Source organism: Myotis myotis, unplaced genomic scaffold, assembly GCF_014108235.1.
Source record: "Myotis myotis isolate mMyoMyo1 unplaced genomic scaffold, mMyoMyo1.p scaffold_m19_p_62, whole genome shotgun sequence".
NCBI lineage: Eukaryota > Metazoa > Chordata > Mammalia > Chiroptera > Vespertilionidae > Myotis > Myotis myotis.
This window is the reverse complement of record NW_023416371.1, coordinates 307,282-327,125: the sequence shown is the minus strand read 5'-3', so window position 1 is coordinate 327,125 and position 19,844 is coordinate 307,282. Positions and strand designations below refer to the sequence as shown.

Sequence of the window (19,844 nt, the reverse complement as noted above, 5' to 3'; positions counted from 1 at the left end):
ATGGAAAGGATAGAATATCTCCCATGTATCCATCACCTAACCTCAGGAATGATCAGTTTATGGTTAGTCATTGTTTCTTCTTTATAACCACATAGTTTTGAATCATGCTAGGTTTTTTAAATTAAAATTTTAATTTTACTTAGTTTAGGCACTTTGGAAACTCTACAACATCACCAAAGAATTTGCTATATAGAAAATCAAGAAGTAAGGACTATGATGTATACACTGATAATATCTGCAATCAGGAACCAGAAGATAATTTTGCTAAAGAGCTTCAACAATATATACAAGCCAGAGAAATGGCAAAAGCTGCTCAGTCCTTATTGTCTCATAAAGAATCCATGAAGAAAGAGGAAGCAAAGTGTACACAGGAAGGTAAAGGTAAAACTGTTTTATCATTTAAAGTCTATCTAGAGGAGCAGTCACTTTGTTCATGACTTGGGGGGTGGGGGTTCTACTGCATTTTAAGATAAGACTAGGGACCTGGTGCACGAAAATTCGTGCACTGGGAGTGGGTCCCTCAGCCCGACCTGCACCCTGTCTAATCTGGGAGCCCTCAGGGGAGCCCTTGCGAATCTGGGAGTTTCTGTCTGTTTGTGCAGTCATATGAGCAAGTTGTCTGAGACCCCCAACCCAGTTTGGTTTGTTGCTCACAGAATAATAGAGGCATTTTTTTTTTTTGCTTTGCTTCATTGGTGGAGATTTCCTGGAAGTTTTAGGATATCTTTCCTTTAATTTTTCCTAGACACTCTGATTTTACTTATGTCTCTCACCTTTGCTTTCCCTCCACCCCCACCACAACAGTAACTTGCTCCAGGCTCACTTTGCTCTAGTGTCTAGGACAGTGATGGCGAACCTATGACACGCGTGTCAGAGGTGACACGCAAACTCATTTTTTGGGTTGATTTTTCTTTGTTAAATGGCATTTAAATATATAAAATAAATATCAAAAATATGTCTTTGTTTTACTGTGGTTGCACATATCAAAAAATTTCTATATGTGACATGGCACCAGAGTTAAGTTAGGGTTTTTCAAAATGCTGACACGCCGAGCTCAAAAGGTTCGCCATCACCAGTCTAGGAGATCCGTCTGCCACCAGAACTACGATTCCCAGCATTCCTGGTGCTCCCCATGCTCTGGGCTTCCTCTTCCGGTCCTGGGGCTGCCACCAGAACAATTCCCAGAATTCCTGGTGCTCCCCACGCTCTTAGTTTGCCCTTCCTGCTCTGTCTCTGTACCACGGCCTCCCACTCTGCCAAGTCCTCCAATCCGCCAGCTCTCCCTCTCCGCTCTCCGCCTGGCAGCTTGAGAGCCAAGTTCGCCAAGCCGCTCTACTCTCAGCCGGCTCTCCCACTCTGCTCTCCGCCCAGTGGCTAGGAGGGGCGACCAAGGGAGCCACATCCCCCCAGGCTGCTGGCTCTCCTGCTCTGCTTTCTGCCCGGCACCTGTGTATGCAAATAAATCTGCCATCTTTTTTTGGGTTTATTTGCATACTCACTCCTGATTGGCTGGTGCACATAGTGGAGGGACGGTCAATTTACATGTTTTTCTTTTATTATATAGGACTAGAGGCACAGTGCACGAAATTCGTGCATGGGTAGGTTCCCTAGTCCTGGCTGGTGATCAGGGCCAATCAGATTCCCCGCCTCACCGCCTCCAACCTCCCAGCCTCCTCCTTCCCTTGCTCCTTCAGTGCCCCGTCACCACCGCCTGCTGGTCACCTGCCATGTTCCATGCCACCCCTTTGTAGTCAGCACTCATCATAGCGAGTGATCGAACTCCTGGTCGAACTCCCGAGGGGACACTTTTCATAATAGCCTTTTATATATATAGAAGATCATATTTTATATGGATCTTTACTCCAGATGTGAGACACCCTTCAACACCTGGCCACTCAGTGTACAGTGCTCACTGAGTTTGCAGGCGGAGCTGGGAGTTCAGGAGGGTTATCAAAGGCCATGACTACTTTGAAAGGGAGAATGCTAAATCCCAGCCTCTGCATGTAAAAGGGACAAGATATACCTGTTTGTATTGCTATCAGCTGAAGATGAATTGACTCAGTGTCAGGGATGATGGTGTGTCAGACTAATTTCACGTATGTATTCTTTTAGATGTCTTAGTTTCAGGTGTACAGCTTAGTGATTAGTCAGTTATATAACTATAAGGTGAGTTACATAAATACGTCCAGTACCCATCTGACCCCATACATAGTTATTACAGTATCATTGTATAAATGCAATACTTGATCCTCATTTACTGCCTCCCCCCTTAAAATGCTTTTCTGTTTAATATGGGTCATAGATGAGTTCAATCTGTATGAAATGGTTTCAGTGGAAAATCTGATAGTAATCGACACAGTCAGTTTAAACATTTGAAGTTTTACTGTTATAGTGTTATGGTAGTTCCTAATTAGATTCCTCATATCCTGAACACTTCAGAAGGATCTGGCTTGTGGCTAGACCGGGGACCGAACCTGCAATGTAGGTATGTGCCCTGACTAGGAATCAAACCTGAGACCCTTTGGTGTACTGGGCGACGTTCCAAACAACTGAGCCACACAATAGCAGCCAGTGCTGCTGTTGTGCTTTTATATCATCATTAAAGTTAATTTTCTGTTTTCAGATGTTAAACAAAAAAATAAAAACTTTAAAGCTGCCCATAAGAATGGTAAACAGAAGAAAATGAAGCGGAAATGGCCCGGCACTGCAGACAAGGGATCATATGCATCACTGAGGAACAGTGGCTCACAGGGACAGGTAAAAGGACCATTTCTGCCTTACCCTCAGTGACAAGGCACAGAATGAGGGTTATCAGTAGTGAAATCTCCGACAGCAGTGGGCTACACGTTCTCGCTCACACGGGAGCTGCCAGCACCCCCTTTAAGCACCGTTGCCACGCATTTATGCACCTCAGTATTCCCTTCATTTGGTTTACATTGACTTTATTTTTAGTGTTGTGCAGTCAGTGTATATGGATTGACAGACGAGTAACGGGGAGAAAATACAATAATCATGAGCATATTTCAAAGGCCACAGAGTCTTACAAAGTTTCTGCTGTTGCAGTCCCTGGTCTACTGGGTCTAGACTCCCTCTGGAAAAAAAAAGAATATATCCGAGCATTGGCCTTACCACCCACCTCTACCCTCCCTTAGTTTGATTTTGCTTATAAAAGTTCTGTACATGTAATCAGGGTGGTTCAATAAATGACTCTGGACTCGGCCTTTCTGAGGGCTTCTAAACTGGTGGTAACCATTTTTATCAGGTTTGTCCAAAGGGACATGTGCTAAATTACTAGAAATACTAAATTGTATATTTATATACAATCTTGCTCCGCCCCCATATTTTACAAATGAGGAATCAGGCCCTGAGGTTTCAGATGACTGTCATGACCACCCAGGGCCAGGCCAGCGCTGGCACTTTGTGTTCTGACCCCCACCCCCATGAGTATTTCCTTTCATTTGGTTTATAGTTACTTAAAAGGTTATTCAGCCAAAGCTGAGAGCTTTTCTATATGAGAAACAAATCTAAGTATATATGTTACAATTTAATAAGAGAACCAAAGATTTAAATTGACGTATTTATAAGACAATTATTTGATAGTGCTCAGTGGAAATTTGACATTATTATGAAGCAGACATATAAACATACAGCCACCTCCCTTCTTTGTATTTCTCAAACTATTAAGAAATTTGATGTGCAGAAGCTAGAGGCTGTATTACAAGTTAACACACTAGCAGTGGTTTATGCTTCTAGAGAGCTAAAATGTATTATGAGATCTCCTTTTGTTTTTATACCTTTATCACCATCTTTGAGGGGATAGTTCTAGTTCTGGTTACATTTGTTTTTTGTTATTTTTTTTATCCTCACCTGAAGACATGCTTAGAGAGGAATGGAGAGAGAGAAATACCAACCGATCGGTTGCCTTTCTTATGCTCCCTGACTGGCGATCAAACTCTCAACCCAGGTATGTGCCTTGATCTCACACCTTTTGGTGCACAGGTCAACACTTAACCAAATGATCCACTTAGGTTGGGCTACATTTGTTCATTTGAGCTGGTTAGTATACTTAGCTCACACCCAGAGCATCTCATTGACATGAAACATTACACTGCTTTTAGTTTTTATGATTTCCAGTTTTGTCTCCATTTTTCTAAAGAGCTTTGTTCTTGCCTGGCTGGTATGGCTCAGTGGTTGAGCATCGACCTATGAACCAGGAGCACAATGTTTGATTCCCGGTCAGGGCACATGCCCAGGTTATGGGCTCGATCCCAGTAGGGGGCGTGCAGGAGGCAGCCGATCAATGATTATTTTTCATCATTGATGTTTCTATTTCTCCCTCTCCTTTCCTCTCTGAAATCAATAAAAAATATTTTAAAAAATAAAAATAAAGAGACTTGCTCTTACATTTCGCTCTCTATCACAAGTAGTAGCACTTTTATTTTTTTTATTCATTTAAAAAAGTAATGGCAAAGTACAATAAAATATTCAAATTGTATAAATACTAAAGTTCAATGATAGAATGCTGTTGAAGCTGGCAAAACATTCACTTTTCAACTGGTGTACAAAAGTCCAGATCTTATATGTGAAGGTCAATTTAGAAAAATTACTTTTTAATGTTTTGTATGTGTTTTAAAATAATTTGTGCAATGAAATAAAATATTTCATTTTCCATTTCTCACATTTAGTTTTTTGTTTTTGTTTTCAAAGGATGATAAACCTAAAGAGAATCAGCAGCACGTGCAAATGAGTCAGGGGTTCATCAACCAACATACAGTGGAGCGAAAGGGAAAGCAAGTTTGTAAATATTTCCTTGAAAGGAAATGTATTAAGGTACGAAAAACGTGTAAGCAAAAACATACTAAAATGGAAGGTGTAGCAAAAATGTACTAAGATTGACTCCTATTTCCATTAAACACTCTAAAAGCATACCTGTTTCCTCCTGGAAAATGTTCACTTAGAAAATTTTACTAAAATACTTTTTTAAGTTTAAGAAAGATAATTTTTTAAAAATGTTTTGTATTACAGATGTTTAGGCCTCTAAAATTTTAAGTAGATAAATATGATAACTCTAAGAATTGAACCATATAGCTTCTAAGACTATTTTTTTCTGGAATTATTTGTTTATCTAAAATTTAGTAGGAATTGTAATGAGTTAACTGTGAAAAATAATTTTTTTGTTTCTTCTTTTGGCCCAGGGAGACGAATGTAAATTTGATCATGATGCAGAGATAGAGAAGAAAAAGGAAATGTGTAAATTTTATGTACAAGGATATTGTACCAAAGCTGAAAACTGTCTGTATTTGCATAATATCCTTTATCACAAGATATAACTTTACTCTTCATAAGCACTTATGTGAACATTTAAAATATGTACAATTTTGAATGGAACCAGTGTCTTAGCTATGGCAAAGACAAGCCATACTTTATTATCCAAGCCCAACTCACTATTGAAGTGATTCAGTTGTATATAGATTTTTTATTTCACGTAAGAAAAGAGGGATCCCTTAGAAAGTCTCTCACATGAAGTATAGTAGGTTTGTGAGACCTGTTTAAGTCCAGAAAGACTTTGTCAGAATTTCTGCTGTGACATTCAGTCATTGAATCTAACAGAGGCAGGACTTCATTATTTGGGAATGCTTGTTTTCTGTATATTTTATATTCTGTAGGGGTTAACTTTTCCTTGATTTGAAGCTAACCCTTACTTCAGAACATAGGGTACAGACATGTTGTAAAAACATGAACATTTTAAGGTAATAACACCTTTGATTACTTTTAGTCATTAGAACAGGAAATCACAAATTCTAACCTGAGATTTTTTTTCCTGGGAAACAATGTTGACATTGTATAAATTGATTCTTATACATGAAGGATTCAGAGTTGTTAAGACATAACATTGTCATTGACTTTAATTTCTCTACCCCAAAAGAATGTTTTAAAAATAATCACACTTCTCAGGGTATTTAAAATACACATCTCTTTTCTTTTAAAATTTTATTGACTTGAGGCCCAGTGCATGAAATTTGTGCATGGGGGGAGGTCCCCCTCAGCCCAGCCTTCACCCTCTTCAATCCGGGACCCCTCAGGGAATGTCCGACTGCCGGTTTAGGCCCGATCCTTGGGATCAGGCCTAAATTGGCAGTCGGACATCCCTCTCACAATCCTGGACCGCTGGCTCCTAATCACTCACCTGCCTGGTTGCCCCCAACTGCCCCCTGCTGCCGGCCAGGTCGCCCCCAACTGCCCCCTCCCTGCCGCCCTGGTCGCTCCTAACTGCCCCCTTATCTGCTGGCCTGGTCACCCCTTACTGCACCCCATGCTGGCCTGGTTGCCCCCAACTGCCCCCTCCCACCCCCCGCCGGCCTGGTCGCCCCTTATGGCCCCCCCGCAAGCCTGGTTACCCCACGCAGGCTGCTTGTTCAGTCATTTGGTCATCCCTCACTAACTTCCCTGCCGGCCTGGTCGTAGGCAGCCATCTTGTGAGGATGTAATGGTCAGTTTGCATATTACCTCTTTATTATATAGGATTTTAAAGAGAGAGGGAAGAAGAGAGTGAGAAGAGAGAGAAACGTCAGTTTGTTGTTCCATTTATTTATGCATTCACTGGCTGATTCTTGTATGTGCTCTGACTGGGGATCAGACCCGTAACCTAGAGCATCAGAATGATGCTCTAACCCAGTGGTTGTCAACTTTGGCTGCACATTAGAATCACCTGGGAATCTTTTTAAAAATCCTGATTTCTGGGCCTCATCCTCCGGAAATTCTGTTTCTTTGTTATGGGGTGGGACCACAACATTAGTAACAATTTCTGGAGGATGAGGCCCAGACATCAGGAATTTAAAAAGATTCCCAGGTAATGCTAATGTGCAGCCAAGGTTGCAAACCACTGCTCTAACAACCAATTGAGCTAATGGGCTAGAGCAGGGGTGGACAAACTTTTTGACTCAAGGGCCACAATGGGTTCTTAAACTGGACCGGAGGGCCGGAACAAAAGCATGGATGGAGTGTTTGTGTGAACTAATACATGTTAACACTGCTGCTGGTGAAGGAGCGGAGGGGAGAGCAAGAGAACCCTCCGCTCTTTCGGCTCCGTGGGCCGGCTAGAACAGCCGAACGGGCGCGTGTCGTAGTTTGCCCACAGCTGGGCTAGAGCCACACCTCTTACTTATATCAAAGTCATCACAAATTGTTTTAGTTGGATTAAGATTGTTCTCTTCCTTAACATTTGGGATACATGAATATCCTTGCAAGTTTTATCACACAGGAGCAAAATGTTATCAAGGCGAGGGCTGCAAGTTTTCCCATGCTCCTCTGACTGCTGAAACACAGGAACTTTTGGTTAAAGTAAGTACAGTTTTAGTCATCTTTTGTTGTTATTTTTTAAAGAATTTGTTTGAATTAAGGGTGAGAATTTGAAAAGCTATTGTTCTTGGAGGAACATGCCTCCTATCTTAGCAAATAGCATATATTAGGACTGATAATCTGAGAATTTACTTCAGCTTAGAATATTATTATTCATTTTTATATTTTTCCTTGTAGCTTGAAGGAAAATTTACACTCGTTGCTGGTATTAATTTGAGTATTCTTAGAACCTTGAATGTAGTTAGAAATGTTAATAGCTAAGCTAAAAAAGGAAACAGCAAATAGGAGAAAGGTAAGGAAAGTTAAGGATCATTGGTTGGTTGATAAATATTTTAGAGTCACATTACAGAATATTCTAGCTCTTTCAAGCCTTTTCTTTAAATATTCTTTCAGTCTGTGAGAAAGGATAATTGAAAAGTAATAGTCATTTATATTCTATCATTTCCCATATGTTATTTGGAGCAAGTCTCAAAAATTAAATTGACATATAAGTGAAAATAAAAGATTATTTTAAAACTAAGCCATACCATATTGTGACAGTTGTTTTGAACACATGCAAATGTTAGAAACTCAAAGGTGCTTATCTATACTAACAATAGAGGAATATGCAAATTCGCTGGGGTGCCGTCACGTAACAACCAATCAGGACGGGGGGCAGGGACGGGGCCGCAGCAAAAAGCTCTCAGCATGCCTGTGCTGGGGATCCAAAGGGTGCGGAGAGGAAGGGAGAACAGATAGGCAGGGGAATCAGGCCAGGAGGGGAGAGCAGATAGGCAGTTAGGGGGATCAGGCCAGGACGGGAGAGCAGATAGGCAGTTAGGTGGATCAGGCCAGGAGGGGAGAGTAGTTAGGGGGATCAGGCTGGCAGGGGAGCAGTTAGGGGCATCAGGCAGGCAGTCAGGGGAGCGGTTAGGAGCCAGTGGTTCCAGATTGTGAGAGGAATCCTGGATCGGAGAGGGTGCAGGCCAGGCTGAGGGACCTCACCCTTCCCCCCCATGCACGAATTTCGTGCACCAGGCCTCTAGTTTCTAGATATTTTTAGGTTGTAAAATCTGAAGGGTTACTCTAGAATTAGAAGTCATACCAAATATTTATTTGTTTGTTAGTATGAAATATGTATGGGAAAATGGCATATAAAATTTGTTTTTCAGTTTCTCTTACAGTCAACATTAGATGATTACTAGGATGAATATTATTGGATCATGAGAAAAATTACGAGTATTATGGTATATGTGATATGCATAAAATGATTGTTTTTTTTCATATTAGGTTTTAAACACTGAAAAGAAGTCATCATGAAAACCAAAAACATAAAAATAAGGTAAAATTAAGATTTAGTGCATTTTTTTTTTTTTTCCGAAACATCTCTAGAAGTTGGCATGGAAACAGGACCTTTTCCATTTTCTTAAATAGAAGTAATTTTCTCTTTACTCCCCCACTAAAAAAATGATAAAATATTTGGTGCATATGCATAGATATATAGGGTGTCCCAAAAAATGTTTGCACACTTTGAAAAATTACAAAGGCAGTGTTTATTGAAATACATTTATTTTCAAAATGTAATAGAAATCAGCTGTTAAAGAGTATTACCCTGTATATTATGGGTCTCCATGGACCTGCTTCCTCCTCTGCGTTTGTCACTATCTTTTACATTTTTATTTTCCTCCTCTGTTTCTTTGTAAATTTACCAAAGGTACATAGTTCACTAAGTAGTATATTTAGTTGTGCTTGTGTTTGGGTTTTATTTAAATACTATCATCCTCTGTATTTATTGGTGACTTGCTGTTCTCACTCAACATTATCCTTCTAAGATTTATGTAAACGCATGCAGCTGTCATTCATTCACTTTTACTCCTACATAGTATTTTAATAATTGAGTATGTTATAGTTTATTTAGTTTTTTTATTGATGAACACTGAGGTTATTTTCAGTTTTTTAAATACACACTGTTACTACAAATAATCATGTTCATGTCTCCTGATACAAAAGTGTGTGAGTTATCCTGGGTGTATACTAAGGAATAGAGTTGTTGCATTATCTTAATATTTAAGATGATACCAATCTTCTGTAAAGTGCTTGTAACAGTTTGTACTCCCACCAATTGTGTTAAAGAGCTTTTGATCCACTTGCCAACAATTTTTTTTTTAACCAATTTAGTAGGTGGAAAAATCGTGTCCATAGCTTTATTTTATGTACTTATTTTTTAAAAATATATTTTATTGATTTTTTTACAGAGAGGAAGGGAGAGGGATAGAGAGTTAGAAACTTCGATGAGAGAGAGACATCGATCAGCTGCCTCCTGCACACCTCCTACTGGGGATGTGCCCGCAACCAAGGTACATGCCCTTGACCGGAATCGAACCTGGGACCCTTCAGTCCATAGGCCGACGCTCTATCCACTGAGCCAAACTGGTTAGGGCTTATGTACTTATTTTTAATATATTTTTATTGATTTCAGACAGGAAGGGAGAGAAAGAAACATCAATGATGAGAGAGAATCATTGATTGGCTGTCTCCTGCATGCTCCCTTCTGGGGATTGAGCCTGACACCCAGGCATGTGTCCTTGACCAGAATTGAATCCTGGCCCCTTCAGTCTTCAGGCCAATGCTCTATCCACTGAGCTAAACTGGCTAGGGCCCATAGCTTTATTTTCATGAATGTCTTTGCTTATTGGGCTGATTGTCCTCTATAAATTGGTTTTACATATTCCGCGTATAATCCTTTGTGAGGTATGTGTGGCAGGTTTTTTTCCATTTTGTGGGCTGTCTTTTCACTTTTTTTGAGGTGTCTCAATGAGCAGAATTATTTTGGCAATTTTTTTCTTATGGTATATTTTGTGTTTCATATCTTATTTAAGAAATCCTTCCCAGTCATGAAGCTATAAAATACTTTAATATTTTTTTAAGTTTTACTTTTTACCTTTATATTTTAACTAGTAGCCCGGTGCATGAAATTCGTGCACGTTAAAAGGGAATTAATTAGCGGAAATATTTTTTTTTTTTTTTTTTTTAATGGAGAAGTCTTTTCTGTCTTTTTTTTTTTTTTTTTTTTAATATATTTTATTGATTTTTCACAGAGAGAAAGGGAGAGATAGAGAGTTAGAAACATCGATGAGAGAGGAACATCGATCAGCTGCCTCCTGCACATCTCCCCACTGGGGGATGTGCCTGCAACCCAGGTACATGCCCTTGACCGGAATCGAACCTGGGACCTTTCAGTCCGCAAGCCGACGCTCTATCCACTGAGCCAAACCGGTTTTGGCTAGCGGAAATATTTTAATATTGCTATTTGCCCTTTCTCTATAGTATAAGTGTGAGAGATGAAAGGAAATTAGTAAAATGTATATGAAAATAATAGATAAATTTATTAAATAAATAGTAACAACAGGATATAACAACAGAGGCATGATATAAAAACGACAAAATCATGATATGAAAACAACAAAATCATGATATAAAAACAACAAAAACATGATATAAAAACAACAGTGATGCAAACAATGACTGATAAAGTGATTAAACTTATTCTAATATCTCCCTGTATACCACATTAAGAGTGAAAACACTTTCAGAGTGCTTGACTAATTTCCCTTGTGCTGAAGTATTTAGAACTTTAACTGTAACGTCACATGCCCTTCAAACTCAAGGGAAAGCAACATATAACTGACCATGTGCGAAAATGGGTTCAGGTAGGAATATGCCTACTCAGTCTAGAGTTTGTCCTTGTGATTTATTAATAGTCATCACAAATGCTGGCATCACAGGAAACTGGTTGAATCAATTTAAATGGGAGGCCAGTGTCAGATGGGGACAAATCAATTCTTGAAATCAGAACAACCTCTCCCTCTGCATATCCTGTTAATACTTCATCTTCGATAATGTTAGGTTGCAATCTTTTGACAATAAATCTGGTACCATTACAAAGACCCCATTTACTATTAAGATTTCTCAATAGCATGATGATTGCACCCACTTTCAATTTTAATTTATGGCATGGCATTCCCAAAGGAGTAATACTATTAAGAAATTCGATGGGAAAATTTTCTTTATCAGCATCACCTGTGGAATCAATGGAATCATCACTCAAATATGTGTGAAAATCTCCATTGAGTATATCCAAAATTTCTTCATTTGCTTTTTGAACGTGCTCATTTTTTGGACAAAGAATTGCATGTTTAAATATTTTTAATATTATCTATAGGTAGAGTATTTTCAAAGGTAGCTTCAATAATAGATCCATTACAAATCATTTCACGGGGAATTTCAATAATATCCATTCCTAAATGAAAACTGCTATTTTTGCCATCTCCAAGTTTTACTAACCATCCACTTTAAGCAGAATCCTCTGATCTCATATTTGTTGTAAGAGACAACTTTCTGAAACATCCCCAAACATTGCAGTACTTTAAACTCGTTTGTACTATGGCCGATCGCATAGCATGCGGTACAATACTGAGACATTGTCGAAAATCCCCTCCAAGAAGGAGAACTTTCCCACCAAATACAAAATTCAAATTTCTCTTAGTAATCTGTCCATGGCGTTTATAGCATGACTAGTGCCATGGTGCACTCATCAATAATGAGAAGTTGGGCCTTTTTAATAGTTTTAGCAACTTCACTGTTTATATCGAGTCTAGAAATTGAAGTTTCATTTAGTGGAATGGGTAATTTATATTGGGAATGAAAGGTGCTTCCACCGAGAAGTAAATTTGCAGCAATTCCTGTAGACGCTGTGGGTAAAATAGTACTACCACGACCTCTAATATAATGTATTAAAACTTTTTTTTTTATTATTATTTATTTTTTAATTGCTTAAAGTATTACAAAGGGTATTACATATGTGTCTTTTTTTTTTCCCCGCCCTTGACTATCCCCTGGCCTCCACCACCCCCCAGCGTCCCATGTCCATTGGTTATGCATATATGCATGCATACAAGTCCTTCGGTTGATCTCTTATACCCCTCCCTCCTGCCCCCCAACTTTCCCTGGCCTTCCCGCTGCAGTTTGACAATCTGTTTGAGGCAGCTCTGCCTCTGTATCTATTACTGTTCAAAAGTTTATAATGGTCTCTATTATCCATGAATGAGTGAGATCATGTGGTATTTTTCCTTCATTGACTGGCTTATTTCACTTAGCATAATGCTCTCCAGTTCCATCCATGCCATTGCAAATGGTAGGAGTTCCTTCTTTTTTACAGCAGGATAGTATTCCATCGTGTAGATGTACCACAGTTTTCTAATCCATTCATCTACTGATGGGCACTTAGGCTGTTTCCAGATCTTAGCTATGGTGAATTGTGCTGCTAAGAACATATGGGTGCATATATCCTTTCTGATTGGTGTTTCTGGTTTCCTGGGATATATTCCTAGAAGTGGGATCACAGGGTCAAATGGTAGTTCCATTTGTAGTTTTTTGAGGAAACTCCATACTGTCTTCCATAGTGGCTGCACCAGTCTGCATTCCCACCAGCAGTGCACAAGTGTTCCTTTTTCTCCACATCCTCTCCAGCACTTGTCGTTTGTTGATTTGTTGATGATAGCCAGTCTGACAGGTGTGAGATGATACCTCATTGTTGTTTTGATTTGCATCTCTCGGATGATTAGTGACTTTGAGCATGTTTTCATATGTCTCTTGGCTTTCTGAATGTCCTCTTTTGAAAGGTGTCTATTTAGGTCCTTTGCCCATTTTTTGATTGGTGGTTTATCTTCCTTTTGTTAAGTTGTATGAGTTCCCTATAAATTTTGGAGATTAGGCCCTTATCAGATATGACATTGGCAAATATGTTTTCCCACACAGTGGGTTTTCTCGTTGTTTTGTTGATGGTTTCTTTTGCTGTGCAGAAGCTTTTTATTTTGAAGTAGTCCCATTTGTTCATTTTCTCTTTAGTTTCAAGTGCCCTAGGAGCTGTATCAGTGAAGAAATTGCTTCGGCATATGTCTGAGATTTTGTTGCCTTTGGATTCTTCTAGAATTTTTATGGTTTCCTGTCGTACATTTAAGTCCTTTATCCATTTTGAGTTTATTTTTGTGTATGGTATAAGTTGGTGGTCTAGTTTCATTTTCTTGCATGTATCTGTCCAATTAAGATCTGCCTCCACGCTCTGAGGGTAGGTTCCTGCTTCAAACCTCGCCCTTACCGGAAACAGCTCTGGGAAACAGCTTGGGGAGGGCACAGCCGTTGCCAAGACAACCCCTGCAGGACTGACTTCCTTCCGGTTGGTCTAGCCTCGGTCGTGGTCGTGATGTTACACCCAGGGTTTTTATATAAATAGATTCCTTGAACTGAAATTATATCAGTTAACATTTGCCACAATAATGATGTTAACAAACTACCACAAACTCTCCATACCAGGTAAAAATAAAAATTTCTTTTTCCTGCAGCTGCAGATGGTTGGGTTGGCTGTACTTATGTAGCAGGTCCACTGGGATGGCTCTGCCCCACATTTGTCTTCCTGGGACCAGTAGGCTGGCTGGGCATGTTCTTTTCCTAGCAGCTCAAGAGGTCCTGTTTGCATCACATTTACATACAACCGTTGGCCAAAGTCAGTCACATGTCCAACTCCGAAGTCAAGGAGTAGGAAGTACATTCTTTTTTTTTATACTTTCTGTGTGGGGGGAGCTGCTATATTACACGAAAAAGAATGTGACTGTGGCTGTAGGGAGAAAGGAAGAAGTGCAGCTAATCATTTACTTTATTTAATGGTAAGGCTGAATAATATTCCATTGTATGTATATACCACATTTTACTCATTCATTCATCTGTTAATGGTCACTTGAGTTGCTTTCATGTTTTAACTATTGTGAATGATGCTGTTATAGACATGGGTATACAAATATCTTTTGAAACCATATTTTCAATTGTGAATATATATCCAGAAGTAGAATTGCTAGATCATATGGTAATTCTATTTTTAATTTTTTGAGGAACCACCATACTGTTTTCCCCAGCAGCTGTACCACTTCACATTCCCAGCAGGAGTACACAGGATTCCAATTTCTCCATATCCACACCAACATTATTTTGTTTGTTTTTTTGTTTTTGTTTTTTGGAGGTGGTATCTTGTAGTTTTTATTGGCATTTCCTTAATGATCAGTGATGTTGAGCATCTTTTCATGTGCTTATTGGCCATGTGTTTATCTTCTTCAGAGAAATGTCTATTGAAGTTCTTTGCCCAATTTTGAATTGGGTGTTTGTTTTTATAGTTAAGTTTTTAGGAATTCTCTATATTCTGGATATTAGATATTAATCACTTACGATATATATCATTTGCAAATATTTTCTCCCATTCTGTTGGGTTGCCTCTTCATTCTGTTGATAGTATCCTTTGATGCATAAGATTTAAAAATTTTTATGAAGACAAATTTGTTTTTACTTTCTGTGCCTTTGGTGTCATATTTAAGAAATCACTGCAAATCCAGTGTCATTAAGCTTTTATCCTATATTTTCTTGTAAGAGTTTTGTAGCTCTGGCTCTTATGTTTAGGTCTTTGATCCATTTTTTGTTAATTTTGTATATGGTATTAGGTAAGGGCCAAAACCTCATTGTTTTGCATATGGATATCCAGTTTTCCCAGCACCATTTATTGAAAGCACTGTCCTTTCCTCATTGAATGATCTTGGCTTCTTATTGAAATATGTGAGAGTTTATTTCTAGGCTCTGTATTCTATTCCATTCGTCTTTGTTCTTTTTCAACTTTGTTTTGGCTAATTGGGACCCCTTAAGATTTCATACAAATTTTAGGGTAGATTTCTCTCTCTCTGCAAAAAAAAAAAAAAAAGTGTCATTGTGATTTTGGTAGGGATTATATTGAATCTGTAGGTCACTGTATAATATTGACAACTTAATCATATTAAGTCTTTTAACACATGAACCGGGAGTCTTTCCATTTTTTATTTCTTCTTTAAATTCTTTCAGCAATGTTTCAGAGTTTTCACTGTACAGCTTTTCCCCTTTTGGTCAAGTTAATTCCTAAGTATTTTAATTCTTTTGAGATATATTAAATGGAATTATTTTCTTAATTTCCTTTTCAGATTGTTTACCATCATTGTATAGAAATGTTACAGATATTTGTTTGTTGACTGTGTATTCTACTATTTTGTTGAATTTGTTTATTCTAACTTTTCTGTGGAATCTTTAAGTAAATTTTCTACATATGAGATCATTGGATGGATGTTTTCTTAACATGATATAATGTTACACTTAGTAAGAAAGTCAGCATTGTACTTAATGGGCAAACAGAAGAGGCATTTCCACTAGAAAGGTCCAATGGGACTGTCTAGTTTCTAAAAGTTGAAGAAGGTTCTCTGAAAACATCTGCATCAGGCGCCAGTTTCATTTATGAATGCCCTGGATGAGGCAGTAAAAAGTATTCATGCTATTAAACTTCAGTTCTTGAGTTCTCGTCTTTCATCATCATGTCTAGCAAAATGGAAAGATATTATCACGTATTTACATTTCCACACTAAGTGGTGTTTTGAGGAAGAGCACTTGTGCTATTATCTGAGTTGAAGCTGAATCAGCTGTGTGTCTTTATGAATACTCTTTACTTCAAAGAACAACTGTGGGGGCCAACTCGTTTCTTCAGATGTGGCGGTTTGGCAGGCGCTTTTCCACAAATGAATGGAGTGACCCTGTCACTTCAAGGAAAACAATGGAAAATAATTTGTTTTCAATGGTAAAATTCTGGCTTTTGAGCACAAAGGACAATATCAGAACATTTTATCTGCCTCTGAGCTTGAAAGCTTTTCTGTACTTAAACATTCTTTTGGTGAAGTTGGTTGGTGATATTAAAGAATGTGATTTTTAAAATACTGTATAGTAGAACATTTGAAAGATCTGCATAAATTAGTAAACTAACATTTTCCAAATAAGCAATGCATGACATCACAAAATTATGCATGGGCAAAACACCCATCCAACCTGTAATACAGACTAATGTATTTTCATGTAACAGTGTAGATCAGTGGTTGGCAAACTGCGGCTCGCGAGCCACATGCGGCTCTTTGGCCCCTTGAGTGTGGCTCTTCCACAAAATACCACGTGCGGGTGCGCATGTAGAGTGCAATTGAAACTTCGTGGCCCATGCGCAGAAGTCGGTATTTTGTGGAAGAGCCACACTCAGTGGCTCGTGAGCCGCTGTTTGCCGACCACTGGGTAGATCATTCCTTGATGTGGTTTCAGATTCTGCATTGCAACTGGAAATTTGTTTGCATTTGTTTATTTGTTTGTTTTACAGAAAACTTATTTTACTTAAAATTTTTTTCTAATACTTTTATTTCAAAATTAAATTTATTGAGATGACATTGGTTAATAAAATTACGTAGGTTTCAGGTGTACAACCCTATAATACATCATCTTTATATTGCATTGTGTGTTTAACACCCAAAGTCAAATCTCCATCTATCACCATATGTTTTACTCTTGCATATATTTTTAATATTCATTTGACCATCATATAATTCTTAGCTTTTCTTATAGCTGTATTATTGCAGCCCTTTCCAACCGATCTGCCTCCATTTCCACTTTCTTTTCCTTAGAGGGCAGATTTCCCAGTGCACTGCTTCACCTGCGCCTTCACTGTGTAGTGCCCTGAGTGGGGAGCTGCTTGTCTGCCTTTTACGTTCTCTGTAGTCTCGCCATCTCAGCCTACCGAGGTTTAGTTCCTGCTGCCGTTTGCTCCACTCTGCCCCCCTTGGTTTACTCCTGGGAACTAAATCTCACTGACCCCTGCAGCTCCAAACAAGCCCATGTATAATGAAACCATAGTTGGTTAAAGAATGAGGACCAGCGGAAATATAAGTAAGAAAGCTGAAAGGGAAAAGCTGTATATGGATTTACACGTGTGTGGCCAGCATGGTTATCATGGCTGTTTTAAATTTATATCTGCTTTTTTTTTGAGCCAAAACAAAAAGGATGAGTAGTTTATCTATTTATCTTTTATTATCAGAAAGGTAGATGCAAAACCTCTCCTAATTGTAATTTCATAAAAAACAGTTCTTATGTAGGTCTTCATTATGGAATTCACTGAATAGAATGGACAGCATTTTAATTTCTAAGATCCTGCATGACAGGTTTCATATAAATTTTTGTGGTCACTTACTAAATGCCACAACAGTAAAACTCAACTTTTGTCAGTTTGTAAGATAAACCACGTGTGTAGCTTTTTGGTGTTTTGACTTGATCCAGTTGTAGAACTGAAGGAATTCCGATCAGAGATGTTAAGTGACTTGTCCCTCACTTCCTGCACAGTTGTCTCGGTTCACTGACTAGTTTCTGATAAGCATAACCATTAGGGGGTTATGGTTATGGATTTCTTACAAAATTGCTTGTAGAGGTCAAAATGCTGTGATTGGGTGATCTGGTCTGAATAACAGGGGCTCAGACTTCCGGTTAGAAGCACCAACACCACACTGGGGTTTAGTGGGATCAGAGTATCTCAGGGTAAGCAGCTGCTGAAGAAATGCTAGGATCATACACATGAAGTCCTCCTTAATACCTGTCACAGCTCCACATAGGGATTATGGGGTGAAATCCAGCTTTGCTATTCACAGATGAGGAAGCCGTGTCTGTAAGAAGGCCACCCAGTTCTTGTTCTTAGTTGTGAACATCATGCATGTGTGCTTCCCTTCCTAACAGAATTCCAGTTTCGCTGAGGTGTCCCTTCTTGTCCATGGCTGATCTGTGCTTTGTGTATGACGGCCCTGGCCCCAACCCTTAGGGTGTAGCAACAAGGGTCTAGAGTTGTGATTTCCACCTTGGCGTCACATTGGGATCAGCTAGGAAGCTCTGTAAAAGATAGGGTGCCTGGGGCCCACTCCCGGAAATTCTGATTCGGGGTTGGGGGCTGGGATGCGAACATGAGATTTTCAGTAGCTTCCAGGTGATTCTGAAGCACAGCCAAGGTTGAAAAACACTGGCCCCAACAAATATTAGAAGTGCCACTCTTTGCCAGCAGTTGGTTCAGGCTTGAAATAGGGACACAGATCCTCTGGTACACTGCTGGGAAAGTGATCATCTCTTGAGATACACAGGAAGAGGCTAGACGTTGCCATGTCTGAATATGACACCCAGAGCGGATGCAGCTGTCTCAGGACTTCAGGGGGAGCTAGCAAACCCGCTGAGGTTGACAGGAGAAACCTGGGAAGAAGCTGGTCCTCGGTAGCTGAGCCATGGAATTCAGCAGCCTTAGTGAGGAGAGAGCCGTCCTTCAGCCTGCATGTTACATATACCACGTGAAATTATATATGTACAATTTCTTTTTATTCTTTACTGTTTGAGCCATTTTGATTTGAGTTCTCTGTTATCTGCAGCCAAAGGCAAGGTGATAAATATGAGCCAAGAATCAAACCTACATTCATTGTCCGAGTCCACCTTTCTGCTCACCCCTCTCCACCGAAGGCTGCGTTCACTGCCTCGGCTCCTGTTGACAGCACACAGCACGAAGCCGGTGTGAGAAAGGAGGAAACACGACATCCACAAGGAAAGGACCTATTTAGAGGGCTGAGAGGAGAGGAGAGAATGTGCATGTTGACTAGGGAGGGACAAGCTGCCCAGCTCACCTCAAAGTGGTGTTGGTTCCTGTGAAATGTGCAACCCTCCTTTACATCATTTAAAAATGTGGGGGAAGTAAACATTTTTGGTTATTATGTCACTAATTCTGAGGTACGTGTTTGTAGTTAAAATCTCTAAGGTTGGAGTGTCTTTTTCAGTTGGTATAATGTCACATTTTAATTGTCAGTTTATTTTTATTAGTACATGAATAATGGCTCTTGTTAGGTTGGTGACATGTTTAGATTTGAATGTAATTTTAAACTGAAGTTGTACATGTATATAGTCAAAAGTTTACTGTGAAATAAAATTTGTTATGAAATTTATTTTGGATTAATAAATTATGAAAACAAAGAGGTTTTTTATGAAAGAGTGGTTTCTGTCACTTCCCCTGCCCCCTTTGTGTAGGCAGAGTTCTTGATTGATTGATTGATTGATTGATTGATAGGTAGATTTTTTTTTTTGTAGAGAGCTAGAGGAAATGGGGAGAGAGAGCCAATGACTTGTTGTTCCACTTATTTATATATTCATTGGTTGATTCTTGTATGTGCCCTGACTGGGGACCAAACCTGTAACCTTGGGGTAGCAGGATGATGCCCCAACCAGCTGAGCCACCCAGCCAGGCTGTGGAAGGCAGAATTCTCAGATGGCTCCCAAGACTTGCCTGGTGACTCCAACCCTCGATGAGTGGGCATTTCTGTGAGTGTGAGGGATTTCACTCCCAGGACTAGTTTATGATACAGATAAAGATGAAGCAGTTATACCTTTGATTTAATTAAGGTCTTGGGTCAGTTGGTTTTGAGTTTAACAAAAAGGAGATGTTCCTGGGTGGGTCTCAGCTGATCAGATGAACCTTTAAAAGACACTGGGCACCTCCTGAAATCAAAGACGAGAAGCAGAGGGAGGGCCTGCCAGCCTGGAAGCTGCCCTGCTGTGCG

General features: G+C 39.4%; 1 protein-coding gene across 3 annotated transcripts in view; it reads left to right on the top strand.

The window, feature by feature from the left end:
• ZC3H8 (zinc finger CCCH-type containing 8) overlaps window positions 1–19,260 on the top strand; it is a 36,728-nt gene extending 17,468 nt beyond the window's left edge. For 2 of the 3 annotated variants that reach the window (XM_036315869.1, XM_036315866.1), the window contains exons 5-11: window positions 144–381; window positions 2,624–2,757; window positions 4,708–4,830; window positions 5,196–5,307; window positions 7,232–7,341; window positions 8,629–8,680; window positions 18,669–19,260. In XM_036315869.1, the coding sequence (XP_036171762.1) occupies window positions 144–381; window positions 2,624–2,757; window positions 4,708–4,830; window positions 5,196–5,307; window positions 7,232–7,341; window positions 8,629–8,658 (747 nt within the window). In that variant the 3' untranslated portion in view covers window positions 8,659–8,680; window positions 18,669–19,260. The remainder of the gene's footprint in view (window positions 1–143; window positions 382–2,623; window positions 2,758–4,707; window positions 4,831–5,195; window positions 5,308–7,231; window positions 7,342–8,628; window positions 8,681–18,668) is intronic. The other variant, XM_036315868.1, reaches the window with a different exon arrangement.
• Window positions 19,261–19,844: the final 584 nt, after the last annotated feature.